General features: G+C 36.6%; 1 protein-coding gene across 3 annotated transcripts in view; it reads right to left on the reverse strand.

Annotated features, from left to right (window-relative positions):
- Positions 1-1,568: 1,568 nt before the first annotated feature.
- LOC135627797 (uncharacterized) overlaps positions 1,569-18,605 on the reverse strand; it is a 28,806-nt gene continuing 11,769 nt past the window's right edge. For all 3 annotated transcript variants that reach the window (XM_065134112.1, XM_065134113.1, XM_065134111.1), the window contains exons 12-28: positions 15,382-15,530; positions 15,167-15,237; positions 14,913-15,086; positions 14,741-14,812; positions 12,561-12,662; positions 12,381-12,470; positions 10,439-10,514; positions 10,259-10,358; positions 10,106-10,175; positions 9,695-9,874; positions 7,683-7,805; positions 7,514-7,597; positions 6,961-7,145; positions 6,737-6,875; positions 6,579-6,638; positions 2,431-2,535; positions 1,569-1,959 (exon numbers count right to left, since the gene is read on the reverse strand). In XM_065134112.1, the coding sequence (XP_064990184.1) occupies positions 1,846-1,959; positions 2,431-2,535; positions 6,579-6,638; positions 6,737-6,875; positions 6,961-7,145; positions 7,514-7,597; positions 7,683-7,805; positions 9,695-9,874; positions 10,106-10,175; positions 10,259-10,358; positions 10,439-10,514; positions 12,381-12,470; positions 12,561-12,662; positions 14,741-14,812; positions 14,913-15,086; positions 15,167-15,237; positions 15,382-15,530 (1,894 nt within the window). In that variant the 3' untranslated portion in view covers positions 1,569-1,845. The remainder of the gene's footprint in view (positions 1,960-2,430; positions 2,536-6,578; positions 6,639-6,736; positions 6,876-6,960; positions 7,146-7,513; positions 7,598-7,682; positions 7,806-9,694; positions 9,875-10,105; positions 10,176-10,258; positions 10,359-10,438; positions 10,515-12,380; positions 12,471-12,560; positions 12,663-14,740; positions 14,813-14,912; positions 15,087-15,166; positions 15,238-15,381; positions 15,531-18,605) is intronic.

Consider the following 18,605-nt stretch of genomic DNA (forward strand, 5'->3'; position numbering starts at 1 on the left):
AACATCTCATATGTACCAATGAAAAATCCAACATTGACAATAGCATTAGGCTACCCTAAGTTTAGACCCACATCGAAATCGGCATATAAGAACTTCACAAATATACTACCATTAACCTAAATTTTTTGACCTGTGACTATAGTTACCAAGTTAATTAGTTAATCGTCCCACCGGTGACACTCCCTCTCACCTAACCATTCAATTTAAATTTATTGAAGCTTTTAATAAGTCCTCTTATCATATATAGTTGCTTCCTATATCTATCTCAATCTTATAGTTTAATACAATTAAATTCTATCTCAATTTTGCACATAGAATTGTTTCTAATACATGAGCAATGAACCTACACACACGTTAACAAGTGACAAAGAATTGAGATGAACAAGAATATATTTAAGAAATGCAGATAAAATATTTTCAGTGGCCACATGAACATCTGAATTAACAGACAATTACACCGACTAAAACGTCCCATTAGAAACAGGTTACAACTTAAGTTAGAATATATTAGATTGAGTAAGAAATATAAATGGCAGAAATTAAAATCTAACACCATAGATATGCTCTAACAAAGGAACCCATCTATTAAAAGTGCTTCCAATTTATTTAATCAGTTTCATATTATATGATATTCTGCTGTTCAGTATTGATATTTTCCAAAACATCACCTTCTGTTAAATCATATGCAAAACAGAGAACAAATAATCAATTTTAACTTAAATAATAAGCTCTTTTAACAAAAAAAGTTGTGACGAGCTCAATCAAGAATTGTTCACTACAATTTATAGCATATTTAGGAGTATACTCTGTCCATAAGTAAGCAACCATGACAAATCATAAATACTAAAATATTATTTGGACAGTTTTATAAAATATGACATTCTGGTGTTCAGTATTAACATTTTCCTTACCAGTGCTGTGTGTTCAATTTTCCATAGTCATATGCAAATCAAACAAATATAATCATCACTTATAACTCATAACAACCCTTTTCACCATAAAAGAAAAAAAAGTTATGACAAGCTAAAACAACAATGATTCACTACAACAAATTGTTACAATAGAGTTTATAGCATATTTAAGATTATACTACATTATAACTTTCAAAAATAAGCAACCATGGTAAGTCATAAATCTTTTTCCCCACTTGTAGAACTCAGTACTGTCTGTCTACTCTAAGTCTCAGTAAATGCAACATATCTTAATAAAGGACAGTGCCGTACTGTAATTGGAAAAACATCCTTTAAACTGCTGTGGATGGTGCTGTTTGTTTCATTGAATGCCATCTTTGACATCCATGGAATTTCTCATGTTTCATGAGACGTCCACAGAAAGATTGCAGAATGCTGCAAAGACAATCTTGGATAAGATGGTCTCTGAAAAGAGCCTAAAAGAAAACACAACATTGTTCTATAGTTGCAGTATTTTGGGCAATGTAAGCACATAAAAGAACATGTGCATAAAAGGTAAGAACCCTCAAAGACCTACAGAGAAGTGTCCAGGGTAGGAAAACAGTCTCTGGGCAGATGAAGCCTGATCATAACCCAGCAAATTGTAAGATCAAACAGTTGAATAACAAGAGAATAAATTAGAAAGAGAATTCCTTGTACCAAAAGTTTATCCACTTTTCAAGGGATTGTATCGAGTACCCATGGAAATAGATTCCATTAAGTAGGTTGCTCCATCTAAAATTAAACTAAATTCGAATATAATTTAACATTAAATATGACTCGGCATGCATATGTTACATAAGAACCTGAAAAGAAGTGCCGCCAGTAATGATCGCCAATCCTCAGATTTTCTGTGGAAGAGCTTTAAAAAGGAGCTGTACAAGATAGATATCTGCTACATGAAATAGCTGAGCGCCTTTTTCTTCCTAGAACCACCTTCCCCATACAGCTCATTCCACTGAAGAAGCTCACTCATACTTGAGGATTCAGATGAAACACTAGCGCAAACCTATATTCACACCAAGATGTTATCAATAGGTATTCCCAACACAAAAAAAGCCAACCATATACATATATATACAGTTATGTTGCATTACACGTCTGTTTCAAGATGAGACACCGTTCCCAGGGAGAAAAATCTAGAACACCCAAGGTCATACGCAGGTTAATTACTACCATAAAAGCAAGAGAGGATGTGTCTAAGAGACCAAGTGGCTTTTACAATCTGACAAAAAGGAATGGCTTAGACAAACACAGGTACATAGAACCCGAAAACGCTAGAAAAATATTGGATTTTCAGATAATATAAAACCAGAAAAGATATGAGGTAAAGATGCTAGAAGTGTGTCAGAATTAGAGGTGCCTCTGATCGAAGAGGACTGCAGCACAGCTGTGAAAAATTAGAGGTGCCTGTGATAGAATTGGACTGTAGCACGACACAACTGTAATAAATCAAAATGGATAACTACAGTGAGTTTACCTGTTCATGTGCATATTTAAAGTCATCCATGTTTATAGGACGGATGTCATTACTACCATGCAAGAGTGGTAAAGGTCTGTCCTCTGCTAATGCTTTCTCTCTCTCCTGCAGATATAAAGGAAGTAAATTCACAAGAAGCAGATGCTTGGAGGCACTAAGTGGAATTGCTGCAGCACCGATCAAAAGTCAAAACAAAAGCAGAAGCTCAGAGAAAGAAGCAAAATGTGACCGTCACCACACATGTGGTATCTAAAATATTCCTTGAAGAATTTGACAAATTTATGCATTGTTATCATTCTGATGTCAATGCTCCGAATTGATGCAAATTCCTAGCAAAGCCCAACAAGATAAAATAGGTACAGTGTCCAGAAACTTGAATTTATACAAGGAAACCATCAGAGATAAAGTTTGTCTTAAACTCATTCAATGGAGAAACTCTCTTAAATTTCATTTGGCAATAGAGAAAATGCAAGAGTTATGCTTATCTCAAAGGTGCAGACTCGCTGAGCCACAGAAGACAATACTAGAAAAACAGCTCAAATGCTCTGAAAATAGAACAAGTGCTAGATAGCATGAGCCATAGCTAGAAGCTCAAATGCTCCCATGCACACGTCTAGGGCATAATTGAAGAAACAATAACCTATATTACAAGGAGTAACACATCACTAGTTAACAGATACGTTAGATGCACTTAAGACTAAATGGCAGCATACGACATGAACTAGTCTCTTACCAAATGCAATGCAACAATTAAATATGTTGGGTAAAAGCTGACTTCAGATAAAAACAATTAAATTAAAACTCCATAAATCACCACCAAAATGCAGCCGATGTTGATGTTGCCAGAAAACAAAAGTATCACAGGCTAAGCAACTAACAGGAAGTTCATACTAGAGCAGGCATTGATATTGAATCTTGTTGGTTTTGAGCATATTTTAAATATACAATGTCTGTTTCGAGTTTGATCACTTCCTTTCTCAAACTCTTAGGACCTCCCTGCATCCACTTTTGAAAAAAATCGAGCAAGAACCCATCTAAAAAGAAAAAGAGGTGGCTGAGATGGAATCATTACTATATTTGTAGGGCACCTTGGAAAGGAAGGAGCACGAATGTTAGAGAGAATGGATAGCAACCCAGTTATTTTGATCAAAGATATTACCAAATTTTTTACAAAACTGAAAGAGTTTTTGAGTGCGAAGAGACTGATATAAAGAACTTAACTGGTTATTCAATGATGTCTCTACATAACCAGTGATAGTATTCATGAGAAGATCAATCACAGCATCTTTTCAACCTTTTTCTTCTACCTTCTATTTCTCTTTTGTACTTATTACATGGTCTTGATGAAATAAATTGACAGCTTTTTCTTTGCCTACAAAGTAGGTTTCCAACACTAGGATATAGGAACAGTATAGAACATATACTAATCAGTGATTTAAAAAGCGCTATGCACCAAAAGGCGTCACGGTCCAAAAACGCTTGAGGCGCTAGGCGCTCGCCCAGGCCCTCGCCCAAGCGAAGTGAGGCACTAAAAATTAATAATATTAAAATTAATAGTATTAAAATCAAAATAATAGTGTTATACTGTAGACAGTTAATAGTATATTGTATATTGTTAACAGTATACAGTATAACAGTATACTATATATTTTTAACAGTATACTTTTGATTTCAAAAGAGGAGAAGCGAAAGAGAAGAGAAGAGTGTAAGGGAAGACCGAGGGAGCTGAGAAAAGCGGGAGCGACAACGGCGAGCGACGACAGTGGCAGCGGTAGCAGCAAGCAGCGGGAGCGGCGACAAAGGCAGCGACAACAGCGAGCAGTGGCAGTGGCTGCGGGAGCGGGAGCGACGAGCGGCGACAGTGGCAACGGCAACGGCAGCGGCAGCGATAAAAGCGAGCAACGGCAGCGGCGGCGAGAGCGGCGAGCAGCAACAGTGGCAGCGGCGGCGGGAGCGGCGACAGCAGCAACGAGCAGCGTGAACGACGAGCAGGGTGAGGGTTGGGGAAGTCGTGCTGATATCGATGCTTTAGTTGGTTCGATTGAACCAACTAAAGCACCGAAGACCGAACCAGACCTAAACCACTGGTTTGATCACCTAGTTTAACCCAGGCACTCGCCCGAAGCGCCCGGCGCCTGGGCTCGGGCAAGCGCCTAGGCGGCGCCTCTTTGAAGCGTGCCGCCTGAAAATGAAGCGAGGCTCTCGGGCCTCGCCTCGCCTCGCCCGAGCGCCTGGTTTAACCCAGGCGCTCGCCCGAAGCTCCCGGCGCCTAGGCTCAGGCGAGCGCCTAGGCGACGCCTCTTTGAAGCGCGCCACCTGGAAATGAAGCGAGGCGCTCGGGCCTCGCCTCGCCTCGCCCGAGCGCCCGAGCGCCTTTTTAAATCACTGATACTAATGAGGCAAGTTGGTCGAACCGTGGAAGATTATAGTGGAGTTTGAATGACAAAAAAAAATGATGAGCTTCATAGCTTCACGTGATACTGGGCTATTGATGGATTCTAGGATGTTAGATGGTTGGTTAAGCAGGAATTGGAAACAATTGACTAAGATTAAGGGCCTCCTAATTTCAATGAATGTGAAAACCAGCACTAATGTAGAGTTTCCCATATCAATTTCCATTCCATAGTCACTGAGTTGGAGTTACCTGGAGTCAAATCAAATAACTGATCTTCTTTCTCACTTTTCCATAAATGACTACGGATGTTTATGTACTGTAGCCTACATGGAATTTAAGACCTGAGACTCCATTTCCAAATTCCAGTTCACTTCAGGTGAAACAAACATGAGAACTAATGCGACTTCCACCGAAAGTTAAATTCAGTGCTTCAGTTTCGATGGAACAAACAGGCCCCAAGTGCTATAAGGTGAGAGAAGCCAGTGTTAGTGCTCTTGACAGATCAAAACTTGGAAGAAAAGAAGGAGAACTTTTAACTCATACAACACTTTTTGAGCTCTCAAAAACACAGAGTAAGATTAGGATTTCGGTGGTTTTTGGTTACTCTGATATTGCTGAAGGAGTGGGGTATTTATAGGCCCCAACCCAGTTTGAATTCCGAACTCAAAACTATCAATTCCCGGAATTCCGAGGTCTGGCGGTTGCACCGCCTGGCAGAGCTCGAAGACTGAGCCTCTAGATGGTGCCACCTCCTGTCAGGGGCGGTTGCACCTCCTGCCAAAGCTCGGAGACCGAGCTCAAGCGGTGCCACCGCCTGACTAGGCCGGTTGCACCGCCCAGCTAGAGCTCGAAGACCAAGCTCAAGCGGTTGCACCGCCCAACCAGAGCTCGGAGACCGAGCTCAGGCGGTTGCACCGCCCAGCTAGATGGACAGGCATCGGGATCATATGGATTAGTTTACACATGAATTTAGAAGGAATTAGTTTACAGCATGAAATACAAGTATAATTGACACAGCAACCTTCATTTCACAAAGCAACCAGGACAAGAGATAGGATGCACTCAAATTTCTTTTGCAACAAACCTTGGTGATGCTAATTATTATCCATCCATTTGTCTGTGTGTTACATGATAAAGTTGGCCCTGTAATGCAAACAGGTCAAGCAAATGGTGCATTCTTCTTTTCAAGTTCATTTCACTGTGAAACATGGCGTTACATCATTGTTAAACTAGGATTTCACTGTGAAGCTCATTATGACCACTGACACGTTGGATTATAAACAAGAATTATTTATTTAAACCTTCAGAAAGACATGATAATGAAATATTTCCTTTTAATGAAAAGTGAGATTTCACCCATTATCTGTAAGAAATGAAATAAGTCAACAAAAGCTGTGGAAAATCATCTCAAACAACAGTTGGTATGACAAAAGCACTTAAAATCCATGTGAGTGCTCTTTGTCCTGCAAAAAGCCTTCTTGGAATATTAAAACTGTACAATTTACTCAAATCAAGTCCAAATTAACAGTAAGGTCGGAGTCTTTCTTACACCAAATAATCAACAGCATACACAAATAAGCACTCACGGTCTAAAGACTAAGCCTACTATCTCTTTACTATAGGAAGATGATGTAACTAGTTAAAAACAGAAACATGTTTCATGAAGCATGATGACTATCATACACTGACAAGTCAACTTCAAGAATCACAAGAAAAAGACAATGTTAAGTTTGGCATCAAGGAAAGCACTAACCTTCCTCTCCTTTTCCAGGATTTCTCTAATGGGGCAATGTGCAGCAGCAACACAAAGATTCTGAAGTTGATTGCAAGGATAAAATATCTCATTTACTTGTAGCCCTAAAAATTATGAAGAAAAATGGTCCAAATAACATGCTATAAGAAGATACAGACCTTCATATCACTTCCTGAATACCCATCAGTCATATTTGCTAGAATTTCCGTATCAACATCTGGTGCCAAATCTTCCTTGGTTAATATTACTTTAAGTATCTTCTCTCTATTGGCAGAATCTGGCAAGTTCACCATTAATCTGTCAAAAGAAAATAAATTTATGATTAGGTGAAGAGTGAAGACAAATCTTTGTTGAACACTGAAAATAATATACTGATGTCTACCTTCGTGGAAGCCTCCTTATCACAGCCTCATCAAGGTCAAAAGGCCTATTGGTTGCAGCTAGTACCAATACACGTTCTTTATCTTTAGTGCGTAAACCATCCCAGTTGACCATAAATTCATTCTTCATCTTCCGCATGGCTTCATGTTCTCCAGGATTTTCACGCCTCCCCAACATGCTGTCAACCTATAAGCACACAAGAAAAATACTAAACAAAAGATTAAGAAAATTTGAATCCTGTTCCTTAATACTGCACAACTAGAAGACTAAGGTTTAAAATCTCAGTCCAATATTGTTTTTGACACCTTGACAGATGAGTACAGTACCATTATACCAAACTATTTACCGAGATGTACAGTCCAATATCGCTGAAAAATATTTTTAAATGAAAAATAACCGGTACCAAGATATAAGGTCCTATACCAATTGCTCCTTGGTCATACAGGTAAATACCAATTGGTATGCACCAATCAGATTGGTACTTAAAATTTTTAGCATAAAAATATTAGAAAATCATTCATCAATTTCAAATGTAAACAGTTAAGTCAGCTGACCTCGTCAACGAAAACAACACTAGGAGCAATTTTACTTGCTAGTGAAAAGACTGCTTTTACATACTTCTCCCCCTCGCCAAACCACTGTTTTAAAGAGAAATTTAGATACGATTAGAAGTCAGAAACAAAAAGCTGTCACTGATCAGTTAGTTATAAAATAAAGTTTTACCTTCGAACTAATGCTTGACATTGATACATTGATGAAGTTTGCACCAGCTTCTGTAGCAACAGCTTTAGCAAGCATTGTTTTCCCCGTACCAGGAGGACCAAAGAGCAGTATCCCTTTACATGGCTATGACAAGTTCACAAAAAGATCAAGAAAACAAATACATATAAGTTTCTAGACATAAACACAAGCTACAAGAATTAGCATCCCAAATAAATCAAAGACGAAAGATAACATTCTTGACAGAAATGCAAACCATTGTGAGGTTGTCAAATCATCAACGAACCTCAAACTGAAGTAGACTAGAGAGGATGAAATAATTTTCTTAGAAAATTATGCAACTGGTTTTGTTCTGACAATTTTGAATTGGAAAATGCAACCGGTTGTGTTTTTAAGTATTTTTTATTTTTAGGATTAAAATATAAAAAAGGGTTGTGCATACCACCCGACCGAGGCCAGGTAACCAGGCCCATTATCAGGCCTGAATCGGGTAGCAAGCTTGGTTCACAAGGTTTACTGGGTGGTAAGCCCTGTATCGCACATAAACAACCCAAAATTAGGTAGCCTGAACTCTGAATATTGGTTCAGGACCTGTGAATTCCATACATTCGTAACCAAATCAAGAAAAATTGTATTCCTTGATTCCAGATTTGGTCTCCAAAAAAGATAAATAACTTTGAATAAATTTTGACATTGGAAAAAGGAAAGGTTGAATCAGGAACATAGTAAAAGATCTTAAAGAAGAACTCAAAATTTGTGCATTGGAGACCGCTAGTTTGATAGCTCTATTAGTTAAGCTTCAATCTAAGAAGCAGAATTATACTAGTATTTTAGGATAATAACTTTCATGTGATGTGGATGGTTAAAATGGCGAGGGACATTAAGAGTCTTGTGTTATCATCGGATACCTTTAAGATTAAAAGAAAAAATTTATAAGAAAGTTGTGAGACCAACAATACTTTATGGATCTGAGTGTTGAACAGTTAAGAAACAATATATACAAGAAGTTTGTGTTGTCGAGATGAGAATGTTGAGATGGATGTGTAGAGTTACTGGAAAAGATAGCAAAAGAAATATTTTTATTCGTGAATGATTAGGTATTGTTTCAATAGAAGATAAGATAAGAGAAAATTGCTTAAGATGATATGAGCATATACTTAAAAGTTAAAAGACCTCCAGATATGGTAGTCAGAAGGGATGAAATGATTAATGTTAGTGGTACGAAGAGAGGTAGAGGAAGACCTAAAAACACTTTAATAGAAACTATAAATAAAGCTTTAAGTACTCTGAACTTAACTAAACATATGATTTTTTTCATATCTCAATGGTGACAAAAAATCTATGCAGTCGACCCCAAATAGTTGAGACTTACGACCTTGTTGTTGTTGTCATTGAACTTTCATATGATGTCTAAAGGAATAAAGAGCTTTGGATAATTATTAAAAGAGAAAACATCAAAATTATTAACAAAACAAACCAATACTCATGCTCAAATGCTAGAGATTACACAATTTTTTCGTGAGAATTATTTGAATTTCTAAAAGATAAAATACTAAATATCGATGCCCCCTTGATATATGCATATAGCAGCACTCTATCTCATGACATGAATGTAGAAATTTCAAAATGGTTCATATCTTTTGCACAATGCATGCTGCTTTTCATTGCAGCTTGCAGCAGTTGCATGCAGAACCTGAGCATATGCTGGCACAGGCTAAAGCATAGTTTGCTTGCTACGGAAGTAGTAAGTTATAAAATTTGAAACATGATTTCTATTAAATAACTAGACTCTGTGATTATCCAGAAATGAGTTAAGAATCAACGAGATTATCAATTGACAGTCAGGATATAAGCTTTACTAGCAGTCTAGATCAGAAAAAGTTTAAGCAAGATTCCAAGGGAAGCATAACATATATGAAACCAAGCTAAAAGCACGTGTGCCTTACAGAACAAACAAATAAACTGCATCTGAAAATTGAGATTTCTAAAATTACTTGAAAGAAAATTTGATATACCTTTGTCAATTGTCCTTTACAGAACAATTCTGGCCTTTGCAATGGAAGCATCACCAACTCTTTTAATGTGTCCTTAACATTTTCTAAGGCTCCTATATCATCAAATGTGACTCCAATATCATCAGGAGGAATGACGTCAGATATAAGCCGTTTCTCAAATTCATTCTCAGTAGCCACATCCTGAAAAAAAAGGGAAGGGGGGAACTTAAAGAGGACAAGACAAAATCCTTTCATCTTCTTTGAAAAGAATGTTTTGAATTAAGTGCTGACCAAAAAAATCATATAAGAAGACAATTTTCGAGCACAAATTAACAAATAGGTATTTAGCTCAACAAAATTGTATGAGCAGAAGGTAAACAAACAAACAATATCTTAGTACAAATCAGAAAAGAGGGTAGCAACCCATCTCACCTTCAGTGATTTTTTTGTACTCTTGGAATCACTTTGGAAGTTTTGCAGCATATGCAGACCATGTGTGATGCTGAAGGGTACCAACAATTGTTATAATGGATCATAGATAACTAGTGGAAATTATCAACAATTCAACAACAACAAAAAGATAACCTTTCACTTGAAAGAATGAGTTTAGTTTTTTCTCCAGATGCTTCAGATGTGTTGTTCTTAAGGTGGTGACTAAGAGCAAAACCAATTACTTTATCAACACCTGGAATGGTTATCAGATTAAACATGATCTGAAGGAAATGAAAATTGATGGAGGAACCTGTAATAAAAGATATCACTCACTTTCACTTGAAAGTGTTTGATCCTTTATGCATATATTTTCAAGATTGTTGCACTCAAATCCAATGCGATTTAGGAACTGAAACATTGTAGAAATATCAAGAAAACATATAAAATACAATTATTGATACAAATCCCACAGAGCAAACAAAGCATATACTAACATAAAGGAAACATATAGAAGAAATGTGAGTGCACAGTTTCACAACAAAGTAAGGTTAGTTCAGAATTTTGAAGTCCAAATCAAAAGTATATAAAAGATAAGGTGCTTAGAAAACAAAATTCTTGACTTTTGAATTTTGATGTAACATATCATACTTGTGATCTTAAAAACCTCACCCCCAAACCCTGACAACCAAAACACCCAAAACACATAAAACTAAGGCCCAATTCTTTAATTCTTACATAAACAATCAAGAACCCTTTTTTTTATGAAAGGCTAAGAATAACATATGATAGACGGAAGTAAAATAAAATGCATCAGGGCAACTTGGTGTATGAGGTTACCACCGAGGGCTCAAGGTCAAATGTATTTGGTCTTACCCCAGCAGGTCAAGGTGTTTACCCTCTATGACAAATATGTAAATCTTTTGACTCTCTCTAAAAATACATTTTAGATTTTTCATATAAACACTAATGAAAAAAATCAAATTACATATTTGCACTCTACAAAAATCAAATTTAACCATATAAATAAGTTCTTTTGTATATACCAAGTGCTAAAATAAGAACTAATAGTGTTATCAATTTCCTATTATTCTGACAAATGTTCATGCAAATGCATTCATATGAACATTTAGCCCTTGGTATATACAAAAAGAACTTATGTTCACATCAATTTTACACATACATTCTGACAAATGTTCATGCAAATGCTAAAATAAGTACTGATGTTTATGCAAATGCATCAATGCACAACCTATTTACAGCATTCATAACTGATGGATGTGTAAAATTTTGTTAAGTACATATGCCAAGATCAAATGAGAACTACCAATTTAAAATATTTAATTTTCAAAGATAATAAAAGTAACTCTATATGCATTCTAGAATGCCAAATCTAATGAATGAGTTGCCATAGAAGTGTTGTATATGTCCTCTTGGAGACTCTCCCATACAATACTTCCTATATTTGCAATGATAGCTAATATTGGAGTCAAGGCATAGAGTTGGATATAGAAATGGACCAGCAGATGGAGGCTTAACTTTAGATTATATTGTAAATAAAGATGGAGATGAATATAACGAAAGGAGATTAGGCATTTGGGAGAAGATTATGATAATGCAGAAAGAAACAGAAGTTTACTTAATTGAAGATAGATAGGTAAAATGGAGGGCATTTATGTCCATTACATTTAGCCCCCTTTCAACAAAATGAATTAAGGAAAAAGTAGCAAGATGTACCAATCCATATTTAAGGTTTCAATATGCAATGTCTCTATGGTTAGACCGTGGAGTTAAATGCTACTGAGTGCAGTCCAATGCCTCCTGCTAAGGTATATAAATTGAATCAAACCAAATTAGCTACGGAATTTGTTTGTCAGGCTAGCCCAACACGTTCTATGGCCAGAGCAAAATTTTGAAAAGAAAAAAAAGGTTTAGGCCCTTGAGGTCTCAAAACCATCTCCTTTTCAAGTGGAAACAAATGCAAGGAAAAGGAAGAAAAGAGATAAAGGATAAGTAGAAAGAACGTGGAGAATAAGCAGAAGGGAACTCACAGGCTCAGCCTTCAGTCTACCCTCCAGCAAGAAGTGGGGGAAAGAAACAGTTACAGGAATACCGGATCTTCTCACATTACACAGATGTTGGATATGCCAACAACTTTTAGAGTACGCAAATAGGATAACTTAGATATATCAAGACTTACAGCAAAAGAAGATAATCATAAGAACAAAAATGTTCTGCAGAAACTCTGATTGATCATGCCAAAAAATCATGAACTTACAGAACGAATGTTTAGAGCATTGGATTTAGCTTTAAGCGTTTCAACATCACCATCAAACTTCCTTTTCCATTCTGCAACTTGCCCTTCATCCTGAAATTCTTGCATATGATTGATCTCTCTAATAAAAAAAAAGAATCACCCTTAAAAATTAGCATTCAATATCTTTTCAAAACAACATACCTGAGGTGGCTGGATAATAATCTTATTTGGGAAAAGTTTTGCAAGCTGCTTCATTGTTTTGGAACTTTCTTTGCTTCTCTCGTGCAACCTACTGAAGCAATCCTGCACTTCCACCAGAAACTGAATTTGATACTAAAAAGCAAATGGGAAATCTGAAAGATGAAAAGAAAAGACTTCATATTTTGTCAAGATGTAATGGAAAAGCATAATTTACTAGTAAGTTTAACTCCAATAGCTAATCTAAAGCTATTATCAGCAAACCATGAGACAGAAGGTTCAGCATTATAAGACGTTTGCTTAAATTGAGCTTTCATGTACGAATTCATAAATTCTATCTGTGAATAGTGGAAAAGGAGCCTTTAGTTGGACTAAAGAATTGAACAGAAATAAGCTATCTAGCCACAGGCACAGGCATTACAGCCTGCAGAATTGCTGCATTAGGTAGCAAGAGGGCAGATTTAAAGAGAAAATAAAAGAATAGAAGAGAAAATTAAAAGAAAAAGAAAGCAGGAGAGATAAGAGAGCGAGGAGAAAAAAATTCGTAGGCACACCAAGAGGGAAGAAGGAAAGTGAGAGACTGAGAAAAAGGAGATGAAAATAGGAAAAAATGAGAACTTGAGAGAAGGAAAGGAAAGAGGAACAAGATAAAGAGTGGAAGAACAAGAAACAAAATACACTTAAAAAAGTAAAAGATTATAAGCAACCAGATCTGTCAGAGGACTGATATGTAACATTTGAGAAATGATTTGTAATATTTGAGGACTTAATTGTAATTTCCAGGGATTGGACTGATCATAACTTTTTGATATTGAATCCAATATGAATGATCTCGTTGTCTTTAAATTCCTTATGAAGTAAAGAGTTTTCCCAAGCTGGTGATGTGATAAAACTCCTGCATGTTGTTACCTATTTAATTCATATTCATAGTGACAACTATCTCTTTCATAATATATTCATTGACATCATATTTTCATGTACCATTGACATCATATTTTTTTGATATACAAGTTTTCTGCACAAGCATGCAAAGTGATGTTGATGAATGATGTCTCTAAGACAAACTGATGCACATGCCTATGGACAATTTGTCACCGTATTAATGAATAGAATAGCCAGCATTGATAGGCAATTCTTAAAAGATACAAGCGGATCATTAGGCATGGCAATGGGCAGTTCTCCATGCTTGGAAAAGAGACATGTTTTCTCTATTATGACAGGTGGAGCTACCACTCAATTCCAATGATGGTTAGACTATGATATGGAATAACACCTCGCATTTGTAAAAAAGATTGTTCCATCACGAGCAATCCAATGCTTCTGATGTGCAGATAGGCCCCCGACTCTTTTATATGACATCTTTTATAATGCATGATCGTCTTTAAATCATATTCATTATGATCACATTCTAATCAATGTTACTTTTTAGCATAATATCATTGTTCATCTTGTAAGCTAATTAAGGTATATAGTAGGATTTGATGGTTTCCATGGTTTATGACGAAACAACCCCTACAGAGCTGAAAATCCCAAGCCTTTTTTTTTCCAGGTACTTCACAACTTTTAGAACTAAAACTATGAAGAAGCTCTTATATTTAGAGGTGGAGATCATCAGTTGATTGTTATGTTTAATTGTTTATTAACTATTTAGCTGAATTGTTTTACTTTATGTGAAATATGGAGAGAATATTTTGTTAGTTATTAGAAATAATGATTACATTGAGAACTCGCACTCTAATAATAGATGAGCTTACGCAAAGTGTCAACTCGTTGTGTGATATTTGTGCCAGGACTTAAACAGATTTAACATCATAGTCATTGTGACAAAGTTTGTTTTCTCATTGTAATAGTAACATTGAGTTACAAAAATGAGGTTTGACCTATAAGTCAACTTTTCGACGAGTTTCAAATAGCAAATGGATAGTGCCCATGGCATTGTTCTAACAACATACTAATTCCTCCCAAGCCACCAATTTTTATAACTTTATAAAGCATTGTTTTCCTATACCTTGCTACTTGAATTATGAGATAGATCCAGACAATGTCCATTTTAATGATAATCCCAACTTTATGTAACCAATGCTTTAAAAATAATGCTTAGAATGCACAAAATAGAATAGGTATCATAAATATGCCAAATAATAATATATGTCAATTTTTTCTCAGGAAATATCACTCCATACCGGCAAAGCAAAATCAAGCAGTGCAGTTTGGTTGCCTCCAAATTTTGTAAAAAGAAGACCACCAGGGTGTGACTGCAACATATATAATTATATACTACTGTTAATATTTCCTACAGTAAGCCAAAGAAGCTAATAAACCAGTTTCACTGTAAACGAGAAAAACAAAAAGTACCTTCTCTTTGCGGCTGTCCAACTGAGTATTGGAGCAGATAACAAGAATGCCTGCTGGCAGGGAATCAATCTTACTCTTCATCGTGAGGTATGAATCGGTACCTCCAGCCACAGATTTCTCAATGTCTTTAAAAAACACTATTAGAGGACCATGTTGACATTCCTCAGATACAAACTGGATTAAAAAGGAAGTTTGCATTCAGTACAAGAACAGGAAACAATATACCAAATAAACTAAAGAAGAATAGGAACTACCTCAAATAACTCATTTAGTGCAGGTCTTCCTGTATCTTCTCGCGTAGAAGTATCTGGGCGAAGAGAGTCCGCTGAACAAGAAAAAAATGAGAGAAGGCAGTAAGATTTGTGGCTTTTATATGCGAATTTATTTTCATCATCATAAAAGTAAACTTTAGAAAAGTATCTAATAGCTTGATCAGAAGAATCAAAGACGATATAGATGAGAGATCTACCAGCACAAAAGAAACCATGGTGTTCTTCACAAAGACCACCAAGGTCATTGCCCTCAGCAATATGCTTATCAAATCTAACTCCAACCTTCGCAGATTTATTTTCTTCAAAAGCAAGGAGTACTTTTCCACGATAGCCATAATTTGGACCTCTGTATATAAGCAAGAAAAGAACTGGGTGACATGAAAAGGCAATATCAAAAGCATTCATAGTTAACTTAGAAAGTATAATTGGATAACAATGTTTGTTAAAATCACAAAAAAATTGCTTCTCAAAATCAAAAAACCCAATAACACATATAAAAATCTTCAGCTGTACCTAGAACTTGCCTCAACTCAAAATCTCATCCTTGAAAAGAGACAAGGGGATAAAAATTTTGTAATCCTGCCTAATTTTTGGAGGAAATCAATACATGGAAATATAAATTGCTTACTGTGGGGAATAAATGAGTGCTGCTGTAACAAACTGACGCAGCGATAGCCACATGGGACAGATATGACTATACAAACATGCTGTTAAAGCCCCAAAAAGAAGGCTATGCATAAAGAGGGAAAAGAAATCAGCAGCACAGCAGGGAAAATACAGTTTTCCTAGAATTAATTTACAATGAAAAAGTCAAAACTTGACTTGCAGAGGATTTATTCAAATAGGTAAAATGTCCAGACTCAGACAGCAGTTTATCTTGTTCCTCTAGTATGATACAGAAGGTCCCTCTATGAGTCAAGATAAGACAGTTTCAAATTTTCAATCAATATATAAATATTCAAGTAAAACTAAGAGCAGCCTTCCGGGGTTCTTCTGGATGTATTCAAAAATGCCTGAGCGAAAAATACTCAAGGCAACTTTATAAAAATCCCAGTTGAAGCAACTTGATGGATCATTGCAATGATTAGAGTGTACCAAAAACACATCTTAAAAGTGGGTCTGTTGTCTTTTCTTGATAACCTCCTCAACGAGCAGAATCGTTACAATGACTCTCTGGCTACCAATTCCGACACAATTTTGACATATTCTCGTTTCAAGTGAATTTGCTAACCCTCAATCATTTTAAAAGCTACTTGTAGATCTTCACCTTTTGCTGCATCCTTCAAGTTCACACTTTGATTCTATTGTAGATGATCTATCGTGGGAACCAATCTAGTTGCTTGAATATTTTATCATTGCAATAATTATCATCTATGGATTTTAATTTTAGCAAAAGGTGCTGTTATGACTAGAATGTCCCATAGCAAGGAGGAAACAATTTGCAGAACAGGGATGTTTTGTGAGCCACTGTACAAAGGCCTGAACCTGCTTTTAATTGGACCAAACAGTAAAGGCTTTTAGTTGAACCAAATACTGAAGGCATACCTGAACCAGCTTTCAAATGGATGAACTGGTCATAATCTTAAATCCGGACAAGGAATGACTAAACTGGCCAAAGTTCTTCACTTCTTCTCGACCATTTTGGATACGATTCACAGAGGAAAAGTGTGGCTCACCATTCTCATATCACCTCATGACTCATTGAGCTGCCAACCAGAAAGGAAAAGACGCTACTACTCTGGGGGAAGACTAGAGATGAGAAGGCACTATTATAAAGCAGCACCTCATCAAGGTTAGTATCTTGAGCTTTTCCTGTTTTCTCTCTTCGTACCACCATGTTGTGCCATTCTAGTGTGGCTTGAACTATTCCAACAAGATGCAACTCTTTATTGCACTCTTATAGTCTTATGTACCTCTATATTTTGAGCATGCCAATTAGGAACAGATATGTTTTTGCACAAAATTCAATAGAAACCAAGAAGCAACAAATAGGATTGTGTCTTATGTACCCACTCTCATACCAAAACTGGTTGGTACAATTTCAAACTGTTGTACTACAGATACAAGATCATATGAAGGTGAGAGCAATAGGATTCAAGTGATGTAGAAGTATAACTGAAGAAGAAAAATAATGATAAGAATGCACATACAGATCATAAAATTTGTAAAACAAAATAAAATAACTTGTGGCTCATGGGAGTGATGTCTGTGACTCCTATGGGCTGTTTTCTAGGCCTACAAGGAGGAGATCTCCTTCTGCAAGTCCTCTTTTCTCCCTCCATTGCTTTTCTCTCAATCCCTTTACCCTCCAACTCTCTCTCCGTCTCTCTCCCTTTCTCCGAATTACAAAGTAGCTAAGGTTCCCTTCACCCTCCATTCCTCTAGCATATAACACTAGCATAACAAAATAAGCATGTGCTCTACATGATATCTTCATTCTTATTTAAATTACACAATCCACCTAAAACCATAGACAGAAACAAAACCTTAGATATCAAGGACCAACTATAGCAAAAATCCTCATATAAACCAGCCATCGGACAGAATATACTTGGCACAATCAGGCACAATACAATAAGATTTGCAACACCAAATGGTACCGCCCGTACCGGGCAATACATACAGGTCCGCCAGTTGACAGGCATGCGGACCGCCTGCTATCGGGCGGTATCACCCCGACTGCGGCGAGGCAAGGCGAGGAAAAAGAGGTGTTCGAAAAAGAGGGAGAAAGAGGGAGAAGCTTCGAGAAATAGTACCCAACGCCGCCTCCTCCTCCTCCTCCTTCTTCTTCGTCATCTTCTTCTTTGCTATGGAGCCTGTTGCCATCGCTCCCTCGACGCCGCAGCTCTTCAACGCCTGTTGCCATCGTTCCCTCGATACCGAAGAAGATTATTCTTCTTTTGCTCCTTCGCAGAGGCGCCCGCTGCCATTCCTCGACGTTGCAGCTATTCGCTTAGGGTTTGGGCGCTGCTAAGTTATATATTTTCTATATATTTAATATTGCTTAAATATAATTTATTTAATATCATTTTAAGCACACCATCGTTAGCTATTTTATATTTCTATGATTATATATATATATATATATATATATATATATATATATATATATATATATATTATTTAATATTAAAATTAATTTTAATATTTTTTAAGCATATTGTTCGGTATGCTCGTACCATACTGTACTGAGCAAAGCTCAAAACTCCGGTACAGTACAAAATTTCAATCCTTGCAATGCATACTGACATGTGTGAAAGGATAGAAAATGAGAGGATAAAAGAAGAGGAAGGCAGAAAGACAAAGGAAAAAAGGATTCAACTTGGCAAATGGTGGCGATAGTGATTTTAAAAGCGCTAGGCGCCAAAAGGCGTCAAGGTCCAAAAACGCCCGAGGCGCTAGGCACTTGCCCAGGCGCTCG

Source organism: Musa acuminata, chromosome BXJ2-11 (genome assembly GCF_036884655.1).
Source record: "Musa acuminata AAA Group cultivar baxijiao chromosome BXJ2-11, Cavendish_Baxijiao_AAA, whole genome shotgun sequence".
Taxonomy (NCBI): domain Eukaryota; kingdom Viridiplantae; phylum Streptophyta; class Magnoliopsida; order Zingiberales; family Musaceae; genus Musa; species Musa acuminata.